The following is a 17,130-nucleotide window of genomic DNA, read 5'->3' as shown; positions in this document are numbered from 1 at the left end:
AGGTCCACCTTCTTCAGACAGACCCCTGCCATCCCCACCGAGAAGTCAGCCAAGAGCGCGAGAGATTCTGCCGAACCGTCTCCATGGCAACCGACGAGCTGTCACAGGCCCGGGTCTACTATTACGCAGAGGCGGGATTCCAAGGAAGGCGTTGGGGGCGACGCCTCCCCAGCACCCCCCCCAAGTCCTCGATCACCCCCAAACTGCAGGCGAGGGACCCCTCTCCCTCCACGCCCCCCAACCCAAATGCTCCCAAGCATGACGCAGGAGAGGGGCTGAGAGTCCCCCAGCCTGCCTGCGGGGAGAGATGGGGTGGAGAGGTTGGTGGCGCGCGGTGCGCACCGCCGGGGAGCGGGGCGCGCGCGGGGTGCGCACAGCCCGGAGCGGGGGCGGGACGGGGCGGATCGGGGCGAGGCGGGGCGAGGCCGAGGGGGCCGGCAAGTCCCACCTTCGGGGGGCGGCGCCGGGCCCCGAGTAGGAAGAGGAAGCTCGGCCGAGGAGGCGCGGGCGCAGGCGAGCAGGGCGCGCGGGCCACCATGGCCACGGACGAGCTGGCCAGCAAGCTGAACCGGCGGCTGCAGATGGAGGGCGAGGGCGGCGGTGGCGGCGAGGGCCCCGAGCAGCCCGGGCTGAACGGGGCGACGGCGGCGGCGGCTTTGGGGGCGCCCGAGGAGGCGGCCGAGGCGCTGGGCAGCGCGGACGACGAGCTGAGCGCCAAGCTGCTGCGGCGCGCCGACCTCAACCAGGGCATCGGCGAACCCCAATCGCCCAGCCGGCGCGTCTTCAACCCCTATACCGAGTTCAAGGAGTTCTCCAGGAAGCAGATCAAGGACATGGAGAAGATGTTCAAGGAGTGAGTGCCCGCCCAACCCGGTCCCCATGCGCCCCCCGACTGCTGGTTGCTTTCTGGGGGGTTTCCCCCTAACCAACCTCCACCCCGGGGTGCCTCCCAGAACTCTGCAACATTAGGGGGGAAAGGGCCTCGTTGGGCTCCTACATAATGACGAGGTTTTGGGACATCCCCCCCCCAAAAAAAAAACTCACAGTCATGCTTTTAGGGGTGGGACCCCCTGCATGGCACCGCGGCTGCGGCTGTGGGTGAGATACGATGGGTACGTTTGATGTGCGCGTGAGCTCGGACCCGCAGACCTCCGCGTCTCCTTCCAGATGATAATGATCCCACCCCCATCTCCCCATTTTCCCACTGGCACAATATCTATGCTGGAGACTGGCTGTCTGGGATAAGACCCCTGCCCTGTTGATGACGCTTTCCCCTTCCCCCACAGCCTCCAGCTGCAAGACCTAAGTTCCTCTCCATACACCCCCCCACCCTAACATACAGCTATTCTCATTCCCCTCCCCACCCCCACTTACTGGTCAAAAAACGCCTCCACAGAGGTGACCACTCCTTGGACGTTGTCACTTCCTTTCGTGTTAAGCCTTTGCATGTCCTCTGCTGTCTCAAACCCCCACCACCACCCCAAAAACACATCAGCTCTGGGCAGAGGCGCCTTCCCCCTCCATCTCTCCAGTTATTCAGCATCTTTAGGCAAACTGTGACCAGAGATCCTTCAATCCCTTCCCTTCCCTCAGCCCCTGCACCCTTCTGCAGGTGTGTAGAACCTCCCCAAATTGTCTTTTGGGTCAGAGTTTCCTCCTCCCTCCCATCACCCCCTGCACTCAGCTTTCACTGCCCCCTGCTTTCTTCAGACGCTGCCATATCTTCTCCCCCTTTCCCACTATGTGGCCCCTTCTCTCCCCACTTAGGGACCCCCTCAACCCTACACCTTCCTGTCTGACACAGGACTTCCCCATGCCCCACACCTCCCATGACTTGCCCTAATGCTCTCAGCTCTGCCCAATTATTCCATACAATTCTGTACAATGTGCCCTCACACAGCCTTCCCACACTGTCAGTTCAAATCTTCTGCATTTCCCTTTCACCTCCCCCCCAAAATCCCTTAATATCTGTCTGGAGGGATTAGAGAGAAGAGTCCCAAGTCCGAGTCTCAGAGCCCTGGTGGTTAGGATAGACTGTCAACCGCATCTATATGCCTAGCCAGGTTTGTGGTCAAAGCGCCAACCCCTTCCTTATGGTCCCCGTGCCCATCCACCTGCTCAAATTCCATTCCAAAGATGGGAACTGCCCAGGGTCTGGTCCAGACCTTTCTGGGGGGATAGAAGTATACTGAAGGTGAGAGGTTGGGTTCTCTAGCGAGGGAATTGGGGAATCCCAACCCCCACACACACCAGGGACAGCTGGCTTCCCTTGGCGGGGCTGGAGTTCAGAGCACAGGGCCCCAGCCTCAAGCAGCTGATCTGACCCTTAGCAGGAAGTTTAGAAGGTTTTGCAAACCCACAGCTGAGAAAGACTCTTTCCCAGTTCTCCAAGCTCCCTCCAAGCAGCTACTATTTCTTCATTTGGCCCCAAGGCAGGAGAAGAGATTTTTTTTGGGTCCCTGAGGATGGCTGGGAGCTCCATACTTTTCCCAGCCTGGGAGGACCTGAGCCCTTAGCCCTTAGCCCTGCCCTCCTCTCACCTCTACAGGGAAGTACTCAGGCTGGAGAAATCTATCTGCTTGACTCCAGGGTCTTGGTTTGGGAGTTTCTTCCCAGCCCTCAGTGTTTCCAGGAATCTAAATGAAGTTGGTTGAAAAGTCCACTGCATTCAGCTTCTCGTTCTGCAATGGTGCTTATGGAATGAGACGATTCTAACGCAGTAAAGATTCCTGTATCAAGGAACAAGGAGTCCTCCCCACAAACCCATGACACAGAACTATCACCATGGTGCAGTTGGGGGAGTCTGGGCACAGAAAAGTTCAGAAACGTGCCAAGACCACACAGCTAGAAAGTGATGCCATGGGGGATTGAACCAGCCCCGGTACTGCAGAACCTGTGTTCTGTCCTCCTGGATTTCCCATCACAGACACCTGCTTGCTTGTAGGAAATGCATAGCTCTGAACCTGGCTTCATACTCCTGACTCTGCCTCCTTCCCCCATGCTGTCTCCTCTTCTCCCCAGATCTGCCCTTCTCTTGAGTTTGTCCCCCCCCCCCCCCGAAAATAACAAAAATCATGAAGATATTTTGGGAGAGTCCAAATAATGAGCAGGGACCTGGGAAGCTGGCATGAATAACAGAAGCATGTGATAAGACTGATCTTGAGACTGCATTTCCAGAGTGGGGCTCAATTTTATAGAGGCTATTTTGGGGGTGCTCATTTGATAGTGATGAGTTGGGGGGTTTCAACCCTGCAAACCTCTTCTTGGCACTAACTGTCGCAGTTTTAGCAGTGGTGAAGGCGGCAGGAAGAGGCCAGGGCGCTGGTCCTCTAGGGAAGGAAGTGCTACCCGCTGGGGCCCTGGCAAGGAGGGAAGGCTGCAGATTTTGTATTCAAGGAAACAAGGCTTCTCTGTGCCAGCGAGTCCGGGCTGTGAACAGCCAACAGACACGCTCTCATGGAGGACAAAACCCTGTTCTGCTGCCGCTGCCCAAGTGAAGCGGCAGCCTCCTGGGCCCAAGCAGGGGCTGCGGCACACAGCCAGGATGTTGGGGTCAGAGCTCTGGTAAGCCCTTTCCTCCCTGGCTGCAGCCCCGGTCTCCTTTCTGGGAAGGACACTGAGCCCAGGACAGGCGATGGGAGCAGCAACTGGGAGCTGGAAGCCTTGGCTCTCCTCCAGGCTCTCCCACTGAGTGACTGTGCCTGTCTCTGCCCCTCTGTCAAAGAAGTGCACTGTCTCTGATGATTCCCAAAGGTGACCTAAGAAGGACCCAGGGGTCCTGACCCCCCTCCTTAATGTCAGTCCTTGCTAGTTTATCCCTTGTATATTTCACTGTCCATGGGCAGCCAGTGGTGGTGGAAATGGGACAGGAGATGCCAGGCCATTAACACTGTCGGGCAATTCCCAGCTGAGAGAGCTTTTAAGCATTCAACTAAAGTTTAGAAAAAATGGGGTGATCTGCTCCATTCCCTGGGTGGTCTTCAGTGGCTGGCCCACTGGGGATAAGGGAGTGATAGATGAGGGAGGTCTGGTGCAAGGCCAGCCCAGAGAGCCAGAATCCATTGTAGCTTCTGGACTCTTTCCCCCTCTTTTACAGCCTCAGGCTGTGCCCAGTTTCTTCCTTCTCTCTGCCCACCCCATTCAGGAGTCTCTTGAGTCCTCAGGCCGAGGAGCTGAGGGGAGTAGAGAGCCTCAAGCTCTGGGCTGACAGCCTCCTAGGGGCAGGAGGACACTGCATGGCCTTGTAAGGTGAGCCTCGCAGGAGAGGCATGTGATCCCGGAACTGCGAGGAATCCGAGGAAGCTGTCCTGTCCGCTGGCCTAGTTCCTACCCTGCCCAGAGGCGTCTTTGCCACTTTATCTCCTGACCCTTTACGTCAGCATCAGTGAAGCAGCTTCCTCTTCTGCTGACAACCCCCAAATCTCTCCAGTTTGTGCTGCTCACAATTCCCATGCCCCCAACTCCATATCCAAGCCCAAGTCCTTCCTGGAAGACAGGTGGGCCTGTACCCCAAGGATAAGGACAGCAGCCCCCCTTTCCACAGGGTTGGTGCTGAGCACTTAACTTAGTGTTGGATGCAGAGCAGGAACTTCTTTATTGGTTTATTTGGGGGTACTCAAGTCTTACTCCTGGCCATGTACAAGGCAAGTGCTATGCTGTCTATCCAGAGGGGAAGTTTATTTTAAGTTGCTCATACCATCTCCCCAAGGCTGGTGGTGGGTATCTGGCCTGGCAAGGAAGAGGTACCATGAAAGCTGATGCTGGCTGCCTCTACCTCCCCTTATTGGAGCTGCAGGGCCTACAGGCTGGCACCAAGCCTCTTGCTTTGGGCTAGAGTAATAGGGACCCAGCTCTCCTGCTGAACAGACGCCCTGATTGACAACTACATATGGCTCTGGAAAATAAAAGCAGGAAAGTGAATTCATTATCACTTAATTACGTGGAAGGCAGGTGGCATGGGGGAAAAAAAGGGCAAACAGACTGCATGCATGTCTTGGAGTGACACAGAACTGGGCTTAATTGTCTGTCTGCTACCACCTAGGTAGGAGACTGGCACAACCCAAAATTTTCCTGGGGAGCTAAAGAACATATCTGGTAAACTTCTGAACTGGAAAAGCTGGAAAAGTCCTGGGCCAGGGAGATAGTGCAGAGGGGTGGAACACATGCCTGGTATGCTGGAGGCCCTGAGTTCCATCCCCAACACCTCAGGTCCTGACTGGTCTTTGGTGCAAGAGGTTTGACCCACTGACCCACGGGGCTGGGATGGAAGATTCTACATCTTTAATATCTTCTCCCAGGGAGCTCCCCATGCCTTCTTTTTAGGTAGAGCTTTGATGCAGGTACTTCTGAGGGTGCCCAGGCCTGTTTTGCAGAGAGGTGACTTGAGTCCTCCCGCCTGCAATCATGTTCCCCATTTGCAGATGAGGAAATAGAAGCTGTCTTCTCCCAGGTTCTTATCAGTGCCAGAGACAGGCAGAGCTCTGAAGCCACGCAAGGGCTAAGTTTATGGGGGGTAGAGGTCTTCCTGCCGCAGCAGTGCAGGTCTTGACCTTCTGGGAAAAGAAGAGTTTCCCCCTGGCCCTCTTCCACTTGCCCCTGCCTGAGTGAGTCATTGCTCTCTCTTCCTCTACGCACATTTTGCTTCCCCCTTTGGTTTGCACCTTCCTCCTACCTTCGCTTCTCCCTGACCTCTGGGGCCAGGCCTTCGAGAAGCTCTGGGAGCCCAGGCCTTGCCACCTTGGTGAGGTCAGGTCAGAGCAAAGCCCTGAAGAGGTGGGGTATCGGGGATCAGCTCAACAGCCTCAGCTGCCCTCAGATATCTCCTCAGTTGATTTTCCACTTTTCCCAAACTCCCAAGGAGCAGGATTCAGAGCCAAAAAAGGGAGTGTGAGGCCTGAGCCAAGCATGGTGAATCATTGGGTTGAGGAGTCGCTGTACCCTTCTCTGCTCCAGGCATTCAGGCCCCTGGCTAATCTTTTCTGAACTTTATGCAAAAGTAAAAAGAGTTGGAGCCTGATAACACATCTGGTAAGGCATACCAGGTTCATCCCTGGTATCCCATAGGAGTAATCTCTGAGCTTGGAGCCAGAAGTATGCTCAGCTCCTCTAGATGTAGCCTCAAAATCGAAAACAACAAAAACCAAGAGTAGTGTCACTAATTTACCCATAAGGTGGTGGTGACTCAGGGTAGTTGACTTGGCCCAGGGAAGGTCGGTGACACAGCTGGTGGGAACAGAAACAGGATATGAGCGTGTGTGTGTGTGTGTGTGTGTGTGTGTGTGTGTGTGTGTGTGTGTGTGTGTGTGTGTGTGTGTGTGCGCGTGTGTCTGACTCCCAAGGATCCTACTCCAGTGGACCTCTAAGGGGACAGAATCAGCACACAAATCACCATCAAGCCCCAACAGGCTTGCCTGACACACAAGCACCACCCAGACCCACTGGATCAACATCTGCACCAGATGTGCACAGGACAATTTAAGAAGCTACTTCTCACTGCCCCTTCTCTTCCCTACCCCATCAACCCACACACACACTTGCTCCAAGCTGTCCTGCAAGAAAGTCACTTGAGTCTGAACAGCACTGAAGGGTGGGTGGGATTTAAATCCTAGATTCCCGGGTCTCTTAGAGCCTGGGAATGTTCTCTGTAATCCCATTATAGTTCATTATTATGAAGAGTAGGCAGGAATGAGGTAGGGCCAACTGGCAGGGTGGGGTGCAGGGAGATCTGGTTGCTAACTGGGCAGGTGGGGGCAATGCCCATCACCCACCAGGGCTCAGTGGGCAGGGTCTGAACTTCAGAGGTTTAAGATTAAGTACCGAAGCAGACTGCTGTCAGCCAGGGACACCCCGGCTCTGATTCTTGGGCTCCCCAGAAACTCCTTTGGCTGAGTCATCGATGCCCCTCCCCTGGTCGACACCTGGTGTCAGATTCCACAGATAGGAGGAACGGAAGTGGGAAGCCACTGGGTTTCCCCCTCTGAGTCAGGGGACCCAGGATGGGGGTGTAAAAATTAACTGTGAGCCCTGTAGGTGCCAGCTTGTACTTTCCCCACAAGGGTGGAGTAGAAGCTAAAAAACTTCACTGTAGTGGCTCAGCCTGCTTTAGTAGGGATCTTGGCATGGTCTGGGGCAAATGATTCTGGCTTTCTTTTTTTGTCCTTCCACTGGGAAGGCTGATCCTGGGGGCGGGGGTGGGGGGTAGAAAAGTTGTGTACAAGGAGTTTGCCTTGCATGTAGAAGGTCGGTGGAAGGTCGGTGGTTCGAATCCCGGCATCCCATATGGTCCCCTGAGCCTGCCAGGGGCGCTTTCTGAGCATAGAGCCAGGAGTAACCCCCTGAGCACGGCCAGGTATGACCCAAAAAACAAAAAAAATAAAGAAAGCCAGAAGTCATAAAGGCCTTTGAGCAGAAGGGATGAGCAGTTCTGTGAGTGCTGAGACTCACCAGGGCTCCTGGTTCTGTAAGCTTCACCCTCTGCAGCTTCTTCCATCTGACAAAGCTGGTGGACAGAGAAGCCAGGGCAAAGGCCAGGAGTGGATATCAGGAAGGACAGAATTGGAGTCACCTCTGCTCCCTGAGCAAGTATCTCTCCTCTCCCTTGGGGCATTGGCTGTGACATTGCCTTATTCTGTCCTCTGCCGGCTCAGCACAGCTGGGGTTGTGGGAAGGGGGCAGCCTGAAATAGGAAGAACCAATCTGGAATATTTTCCAAGCCAAGTGAGGTTGTCTGTGGGGAAGTAGTGAGCTACCCATCTATGGAGGGTTTCCAAATGAGGTGGGCCCCCAATATCTCTCCCAAACTGGCATTCTCAGATACGGGGTCTGTCTGTATCAGAGCACAGCAACGTGGATTAAATCACTTTTCTTTTTCTTTTTTCCCAATATAAATCAAGCTTCAGTTGAGATCACAGCTGTGTCCTTCTCTGCTGTGGTCTTAGCCAAGTCACTTCCTCCCTGAGTCCCTCCTCTTTGGTCTGTAACCTAGGACTTGTGAGCTGGTGTCAGTGTGTTTTTAGGGGTCTGATGCGAATGGCAGGGAGTAGCAGCTAATGGTGACAAGGGTATAAAGTGGGGAGATGCCCGAGCCAGCCAATTCCAGCCCGAGCACCAGGTTATCGCCATGGAGGGGCTGTTGACTGGCTGGGTGGAGCTGCTCAGCGCAAAGGGCAAAGTCAGTCTGGGTGGTGGCGGGGAAGGCAGACTTCTGTCACCAGCATTGCAGGAGCAGCTGCTGAACCCTGCCTTGTAAGAACTACTCGGAGGGAGGCATGGAGGAGTGTAGGCATGGTGCCAGGCCCTGCAAGCCTCCCTTCAGGGCTGGAGGTACATGCTGTGTCCCCAGCCCTGGTACTGTAGCCCGGTCTGCTGGATGGACTTGACCCTTCCTGGTCAGCTCCCAAACCAGACACTCAGCTAGAAAATTTATGGCCCCTTCATATGGCCTGGAGGAAGTGGGAAACAGGCTAGCACAGAAGGACTGCTTCTTTTTCTGAAGCTTCTTCACTATGAGGCCCTGGATGGGTGACTGTCCACTCCGGCTCTCAAGACCCCCAAGTATTGGGAAACTTGGGGGTGCAGCTCTGTAGACAAGCTTTTGTACTGACTTATTTCCCAGGGACTTCTCTTGATTTGTTTTGGGGGCACGCTTGGTGGTGCTCAGGGCTTAACTCCTGGTTTAATACTCAGGAATAACTCCAAGGAAGTTTGGAGGACCATATGGGATTCTGGGATCTAATTAGGGCTGGCTGTATGCAAGGCAAATACCCTATCCACTATACTACCTCTCTGGCCCTGCCTAGGGGTTTCTGTGCCATTCACAGCCTCTGTTTCAACTCAGAAAAACTGAGGCCAAGTCACTTCCTCTCTAAGTCCCTCCTCTGCGGTCTGTAACCCAAGACATGTGAGCTGGCGTCAGTAAATTCTTAGGGGTCTGATGCAAATGGCAGAGAGTGGTGCCTAATGGTGACAAGTGTATAAAATGGAGAGATGCCAGAACTGGCCAATTCCAGCCTGAACACCAGGTTATTGGCTCAGAGAAGCTGTCGACTGGCTGGGTGGAGCTGCTCAGCGCAAAGGGCAAAGTCAGCTTGGGTGGTGGTGGGGAAGGCAGACTTCTGTCACCAGCAAGCAAGGGATCCCCCACCAAGGACATGCCTGCTTCTGTCTGGCCATCTTTAGGTCATCACCCCACTTCCCTTATGTGCCTGCTTGTGGTACCCTGAAAGATTCCCCTCACTGTTAGAGGAAGAACAACAGAGGAACTGGGGTGCACTTTGCCCCCCCCACACACACACACCCAGAGCATCCACATCCCCAAATAGCTGGGTCTTTAAGTCAAGGCCTAATAAGGAAATGGATGGACTTAGGGGACCTTCAGAGGATGGGACAGTTGGACCTCTGAGTCAATTTATCCACCTCCCTGCATCCAGGCCAGTCTGGGACTAGGGGAAGACCAGCATAAGTCCTTTGCTTCCCTGATGTTAGTGGGACAGTTGAAATTCCTGGGTGGAGTCAGGTGACCGCCCATGTCCTCCAGCAGGGGGCAGGGCTGGGGTTTGAGACCAGGTCAGTCTCAGCAGAGTCCACGTACAAACTTCAGGAATTTGACCCTGAAACCCAGTTCATCCCAAAACCCTTAGCTCATAACCCATGGGGGTGGGGGTGGTCTTCCTGGGGCTTTACCTGAGACCCCATTGCTGTCTTCCCACCCAGCACCTGGCCTCTTTCTATCCTTGTCACCTCCCCTTGTTGATGGATCCACTGACCCTGCGGCCAGCACAGCACTGTCCCCTGAGTAGCTGCCCCCATAATTGATTGACCTTTGATTGATGCTGCCAGTGGTTTGAGCTGTGGCCCAGTCAGGCCTGGGAGCTGCCAGGGACTGAGAGGCAGAGCTCAGTCGTCCAAGTTTGGACACTGGATCTGCACTTCCGCTGGAGCTGAGCCACCTGCCTGCGGAAGCCTCTGAGTCAGAGCAATGAATGAAATCTGGGCTCAAGAGAGCAGACTGGGAACTAAGGGCCTCCCTTACCTCCATAGACCTTGTTTCGTCACAAGATCATATGAGGATGTAGTAATGTCCTCCTCCTAGACTACTGAATCTAAGAAGGCGGGACTCAGAGAGGCTGACACATCCTGGCATAGTTGAGAGCATTATCAAGATGTCCCCATCTCAAGGCACGAAGTGTAGCTGAACTTTCCAGAATCCCCATGTGGGTTTGGGTGACATTGAGAGCAGTGCCATCGTCAGCCTAACCCCATTCCCTTTTTTTTTTGGTTTTTGGGTTTGGGGTTTTGGGCCCAACTCAGCAGTACTCAGAGATTACTCTTGGCTCTGTGCTCAGAAATTGCTCCTGGAAGACTCAGGAAACCATATATGATGCCTAGGATTGAACCCAGGTCCATCCTGGGTCAGCCACATTACAAGGCAAAGGCTCTACTGGAGTGATGACTCTGGCTCCAGCTGATCCCATTCCTTTCTGGGACTAGATATTGGGGGTATTCTAACCACTTCCTTCTAGTAGCCAGTACCACCCCCTTGCCAGTTATGACTATAAAATATATGTGCAGACATTGCCAGATGTCCCCAGTGGTACCTCCCCTAGCAGAAAAGTACCCGCTGCTTCATGCAGAAGAGCTTCAAGTTCAGGAGGTACCATCTGTGGAAACCCAGACAGGCTGGCCCACCCCTGATGTGCTCACTGACCTTCATTCAGGGCTCCCAAGTTCAGAAAAATAACAGAGGTGAGCCTCGGGGTTCATGTTCCATCCCTGATACCATGTGATCCCCTGAGCACAGTCAGGATGCCACCTCTCTATGCCCTCTCTCCAAAAATAAGTTTGGGGTTAGTGCATGTACTGACCTGAGTTCTATTCCTGCACCATGAGTGGTCCTCTGAGTACTGCTGGTGCCAACCCTTTAGCAAAGCACTGAGAGTAGCCTCTGGGCATTACTAGATGTGACACCCCCCCCCCCAGAAAGCTCATAAAGGGGAAGGGTGGGCCTTCCCAGGCCATGCCTGCAGGGTTATTCCTGCTTTCCCCTCAGGGACACTGCACACACACACACACACACACACACACACACACACACACACACACACATACACACACACACACACACACACACAGCATCCTGTGTCCCTGCAGGGTTCCCAGAGGCCTGTCTTCCCTGGGTCGCGTCACTTCCTAACACTGACTCACTGGCTTGGAAACTATTTATACTCCCCAAATGCTGTACTCAGAGCTCCACTCCAAGCATGTTTCTGATCCACCAGCAGCCCCAGGTCACAAGAAAAGGGACTGGATCTAAGCAAATATTATTGACAGATACAGGGTGGGACCTGTATGTGCTCACTGACCTGGCTGCTTTATGAATTGGGCAGGTCACTCTGAGCCTCCATGGTTCAATAAGATTTTTTAAATTTAATTTAAATCACTATGTTTTACAAGTGTGCAGTATTGTCAATGATAGGGTTTTGTATTTACCACCTGCTAACACCCTTCACCCCGCCAGTGTTCATTTTTCTCCACTACTGTCTCCTGATTCCCAGCCTCAATTCCAGATGGTAGCAAATGGCATGATAGAGAAAGTGGTATATACACAACGGAATTTACTTTCCTTGGGCCAGAGCACAGTACAGCAGGTAGATCACAACCCAAATACCACCAGGAGTAATTTCTGAGATCAAAGCCAGAAGTATGCCTTGAGCATGGATGGGTATGTCCCAAAACATAAAATTTTAAAACTACTAATTGGCTATAAGAAAAGATATGATACTTTTATGAGGACTAAGTAATATAAATTATGGAAAGATTCCAACACAAAGGCATCTGCTCACAGATGTCCCATAGTGTGTAACAGGAGGGTAGGGAACTGGGAGACCTAACAAGGCCCTGAGTTCCATCTCCAGCACTACATGCTCCTGGGGGCCAATCCCTGAACCCACAAAGCAGGACCAGAGAACCCAGCCCCCCAAGCATCACTGGGGAGACCTGGTAAATAAATAAAAGCCCCAGGAATGAGCTGTCTAGGAACTCCAGTCCCCAGGTCAGCAGTTTCTGGAACTCCAATATTGATACTAACTAGAGGCCTTAGGTATTGTACTTGGTTTTTCTGGGCTCTAAAAACCCATTTTGCCAGCCCCAAGTCCATTCCCCCAGCCTTCCAGGAGTCTTGTTAGTCTAATGAGAGCAATAGGCACTTTGCCACCCCACAAACTAGCAATTCTTATGCCTAGGAGATTCTTTACCATATACAAGGGTATATGGCGAGCCCCCTGTCATTTGAGGCAATCACATTACCACTAAGCCAAAGGTCAGGACTTCATCTGGACTGAGACTCCTTTCATTGGTACCAAGACAGTGTGGTGGGAGGTACCCTCTGAGCCCCCACACTCCTTGGTCTTGGGCGTGTGACTTCCACAGAGTCCAGGGTAAAGAATATCTCTGTACCTCTGTACCCACAGGTATGATGCTGGCCGGGATGGCTTCATTGACCTAATGGAACTCAAGCTCATGATGGAGAAACTTGGGGCCCCCCAGACCCACCTGGGCTTGAAAAACATGATCAAGGAGGTGGATGAGGACCTTGACAGCAAGCTCAGCTTCCGGGAGGTGAGCCCTACTCCTTGTTGTGGTCAGCACCCAGGCAGGCCTGGTAGACACCCCACCTTGGCCACTGAGTGCTCTTGAATGGCTGAGTGTGAGCTGAGGTCTCCCTGGCAATCAAGAGTTGGGCCTGCCATGAGCAGCTGGGCTCCTCCAGTCCTTCAGGGATCAGTTCTTCATGCACAGAGGGAAATGCTTGCACTATGTCCAGAAGTGTCTTGGACTATGAGGCAAGAGCTTTATGTATTGGGGCAGGGATGGGGTGCTCTATCTTTGTCACATGCCAGTCCTGCTCTAAACCATGGGCCAGTCTCTTCTGTGGCTTCTCAGTGCCAGAGCATCTCCTGGGAAGGCAGGACAGGAAGGAGGACATTGGTTTGGGATCAGAGCATGAGCTCCCAGATGCTCAGGGTTACTGCTGGTAATGAAATATTTCTTCCATCTCTTTCTAGTGCTGAGATATGGGAGTGTTTTGTTCCCGAGTCTCTATTCTATAAAATGAGCAGGATCCCGTACTTTTAGTAATAAGAGGAACTTAGAGCAAATTGGCTTAGGAACTGTGAAGATGCAGATATCATAGAAGCCAAGTGTCCCATTGCTGATGGGAGCTGACCAAGGACCCACCCACTTCCTAGGAGGGCAGGTCTCCCAGCCTCCTCAAGTGTGAAGATGGGCCAGCAGAAGCCCAGAGAGATGAGCATGGAAGCAGGATAACATGGACTTCTGGGTCCGTGTGTCCTATGGCCACCTCCTCTCCTCCCGGGAGCCCTGATGCTGGAACCTGGCCCTCCTCAGAATGAGCTCTCACATATACTCCCTCTCTCTCTGCAGTTCCTCCTGATCTTCCGCAAGGCTGCTGCTGGGGAGCTGCAGGAGGACAGCGGGCTGCATGTGCTGGCCCGCCTCTCTGAGATTGACGTCTCCACCGAGGGGGTCAAGGGTGCCAAGAGCTTCTTTGAAGCCAAGGTGAGGAGCAGGAACCCCAGAGTAAGAGCCTGGGGTTCCCTGGGTGGTAGCACCTCCAGCCCTGACCCCTGAGAGCATGTAGGCAGGAATACGAGCCGTCCATCCATCTGTCTGTCTGCTCCCACCAAAGACTTGTCCTTCCCAGGTTGGGGGTGGGGGTGGTGTTTCTTTTCAATTTGGTCTTTGGTTTGGCTACACCTGTTGATGCTGGGTGGCACTCCTGGTGGTGCTGGGGGACCATAGAGTGCTAGAGATCGAGTCCAAGTCTTCCACATGCAAAGCATGCACTCAGCTCACTGAGCCATCTCTCTTGAAGAAGACGGGGGTACCCTTTGAGCTGACAGAGGCAATCCCCCCAGAGTGGACCTGGGGACCCACACTGATCCATAGGAGCTGCATTTCCCATACCTGGATGGGGCAAGATTGAGCCTTCTCAGCATTCCCAGGCTGAAAGGGGCAGCTCTCCTGGATTCTGACCTCTTAGGGGTCCCCACCACTCCCTTCTCTGCAGCCAAATACAATACTTACAGAAACTGCTTGCCACCTCCCACTGAAGTTCATTGGGGAGAAGTAGGTATAACTTTCTCCCAGGACTGGAAGCCGAAGATAAGGTCCAATCACACCTGCCCACTTCTCCCTCCCCCAAAAGAACCCCATATAACAAGTAAAGATCAGAGGTTCTAAGCAGATAAACAGGCTCAGAGAGGGAGGGAGAGCCCAGCAGGGCCATCACCCATGAGCAGAACCATGGGCCAGCCTGAATGCCAGAACATTCAAACTCTGACCCACCTCCTCACCCTACTCCCTTCAGGTCCAGGCCATCAACGTGTCCAGCCGCTTTGAGGAGGAGATCAAGGCTGAGCAGGAGGAAAGGAAGAAGCAGGCAGAGGAAATGAAGCAGCGGAAAGCAGCTTTCAAGGAGCTGCAGTCGACCTTCAAGTAGGGCCCAGCCTGACTGTCTGGCCACCCACCCCAGCAACGAGAGTCCAAGTCCACAGCCCTGTGTGAGGGACCATCCTGAAAATCCTACAAACGTCTGTGAACGGAGGGCATGGCAGGTCTCAGAGGGACCTCCTCACTTGTACCCTCCTCTGTCCCTGAGGCCACAACAGCAGCCTAGCTCCCTGACCCCCTGGCTGGTCCCCCAGCTGCCCCATTGCCTGCTCCGCACGGCTCAGTTCTCGCTGTCCCAGCCCAGTGTCTTTCTCCAGGGTACTTCCTGCCCACTAAGGCTGTGTCCCCCCTCCCCTTAATCCACCCCCAAGTCACCCCCAGAGGAGGTACCCACTATCCCACTGCACTGACCCTGCCCCCCTGAGAGAGCTGGGCTTGGGAACTGAGCTGCTAATTAGAGGCCCCAGGCCCCCTGCACCCCCAGACCTGTTTTAAGCCCTTTCCCCACCCTCTCCTCCCTGGAGTTAGGGAAGATGCCCAAATGGCAGGGTAAGGGGGCAGCTGTGCCAGTCTACCTCAAGGGCCCACACTCAGCTCACCATGCCCCAGGAGCATGGGCAGTGGGGGCTCTGGGGGCAGAAACCCCAGCATCCCTGGGGCTCCCCCAAGAAGAGGGTACCAGAGAGGTACTGGCCCCTTTCAGGGCGCCAAAGCCAGCCCCCTCCAGGCTCCTTCCTCTGGAGTCAATCTAGAAGTGCTTTAAAGTGGTTTGCATGATGGATGGGTTGGGGAGGGACTGTAGGGGGTCTCTCAGCCCCTTTACATCCTCCTTGCCCCCCATGAGCCTTGTCACCAGCGGCGGGATCTGTCCCCGTCTCTTCCCTGTGCCGCCTGCCAGCCCCCATGCGGCTCCCAGTGTGCCCACGTGCGTGTGTGTGTCCGTTGCTGTGTCGTGAAACTGTGACGTCTCGTTCAAACAAGTGAAGGTGCCGTCAAGGCCCCCCCTCCCCATGAAACTTCTGGTGTTCACTGCTTGTGAGACTCGATAATACTTTATTTTAGTAAGAGGCCCCGAGTGCGTGAAACTTCTGTGGGCCTGCAGAGGTTTTATTTTTTTGGCCTTAGAATTTGCAGAGTTTAGGAGGCACTGACCGCCCCCCACCACCCTCCCCAAGCTCTTACTCCAGCCCTACAGCAGCCTCAGCCCTGGACTGATTATGTTTGCCTTAGCAGATATGTTTATACAGATAAATATAAATCTTTTTTCTTTCTGCTTACTGCTTTTTTTTTTTCCTCTTCCCTTACCATTCCAACCTCCACCCCATTGCTACTTCTTCATTCAGTGGTACGATTATTTTTTTTAACTAAAGTTAAGATAAAGTCGTATATTCTTATGTGTGTGCGTGCTTCTTGATGGGAGGGGGGCTGGAAGGAAAATAAAGAAATGGGGCTCCCTGGTGGTGGTGGTAGTGGTGGTGGTGGTGGTGGTGGTGGTGGTGGTGGTGGTGGTGGTGGTGGTAGGGAGACAGATTTCCCCAAGATCATGACTTAATGCACATGAGGCATCTTGGAAGACAAGTGGAAAAGCTTGACACTGGCTCATTTCATCCTAAACACCAGCTTGTGCTGGTTTATCCCCAGACAAGAAAAAGGGAGAGGAGGTGACCCTGGGGTGCACAAGCATACGGTTAACAAGATGCAGACCTGCATGGCTGAGCCAGCCTGTGCCCTTCACCATCGGACAGTTCACAGGGGCCATATATGCATCTCCCTGGGTTCAAGCAAACAGCACTGGGGCCAGCCATGGTCCCTAGGCCATGCTGTTTGGAACCTACAGATTCTCCAAGACCTTCATCCTGCCTTCACTGGGGGTGATGGGGACAAGATGGGGTTCCCACGGCACCTCACTCTGCAGATCTGCTGAATGGGAAGGTCTTCACAGGCCTGTATTTCTAGGGAGTGCACTCCTGGCTCCTAGGTGGCCCCTGAGCAGGGCTTTGCAGTTGAGTGTGCGTTGCTGCCCCCTGGTGGACGGGGCTGAAAGGCCTTCTGTTCCTGGCTTCCTACATGCAATGCTCTGACCCCACATACACTTACTTCTGAAAGGACAATACCTTTTTTTCATGTTTTTTCATTTTTCTCATATTTCTGATTATCTTGAAACAATTGTGATCTACAGAGTCCTTTATAGTTGAATTTCAGGTATACAATGAGTCAGGGCCCTTCCCACCACCAATGTCAACCTCCCTCCATCAATGGACCCAAAATGCATCCTATCCCACCACCCTTTCTCCCTAGCCTGCCAGTATAACAGGCACGTTTAAATTAAGATGGTTGCCGGTGAGGTGGCGCTAGAGGTAAGGTGTCTGCCTTGCAAGTGCTAGCCAAGGAAGGACCGTGGTTCGATCCCCCGGCATCCCATATGATCCCCCCCAAGCCAGGAGCAATTTCTGAGCACTTAGCCAGGAATAACCCCTGAGCATCAAATGGGTGTGGCCCAAAAACAAAAACAAACAAGCATAAATTAAGATGGTTAAAGTTTAGGTCCCTTGATTATATTATTATTGACTTTGGCTTGGATATTTAGTTCGGTTCACCACTTTGGCCCCTGGTCCCCAACCTTTATTCTTTTCTTCTTAGTTTTATAGGAAAATGCGGGAT

General features: G+C 53.5%; 1 protein-coding gene across 1 annotated transcript; it reads left to right on the top strand.

Annotated features, from left to right (window-relative positions):
* The first annotated feature begins 521 nt into the window (after positions 1-521).
* Positions 522-15,863, top strand: EFHD2 (EF-hand domain family member D2). The gene is made up of 4 exons (XM_049772116.1): positions 522-853; positions 12,468-12,615; positions 13,441-13,575; positions 14,387-15,863. The coding sequence occupies exons 1-4, from the start codon at positions 537-539 to the stop codon at positions 14,516-14,518; spliced, it is 732 nt and encodes a 243-aa protein (XP_049628073.1). The 5' UTR covers positions 522-536; the 3' UTR covers positions 14,519-15,863.
* Positions 15,864-17,130: the final 1,267 nt, after the last annotated feature.

The sequence above is a fragment of the Suncus etruscus genome, chromosome 4, assembly GCF_024139225.1.
Source record: "Suncus etruscus isolate mSunEtr1 chromosome 4, mSunEtr1.pri.cur, whole genome shotgun sequence".
In the NCBI taxonomy this organism is placed as follows: Eukaryota; Metazoa; Chordata; class Mammalia; order Eulipotyphla; family Soricidae; genus Suncus; species Suncus etruscus.
Note: the sequence above shows the minus strand (reverse complement) of the source record. Positions and strands in the feature narration are given on the sequence as shown.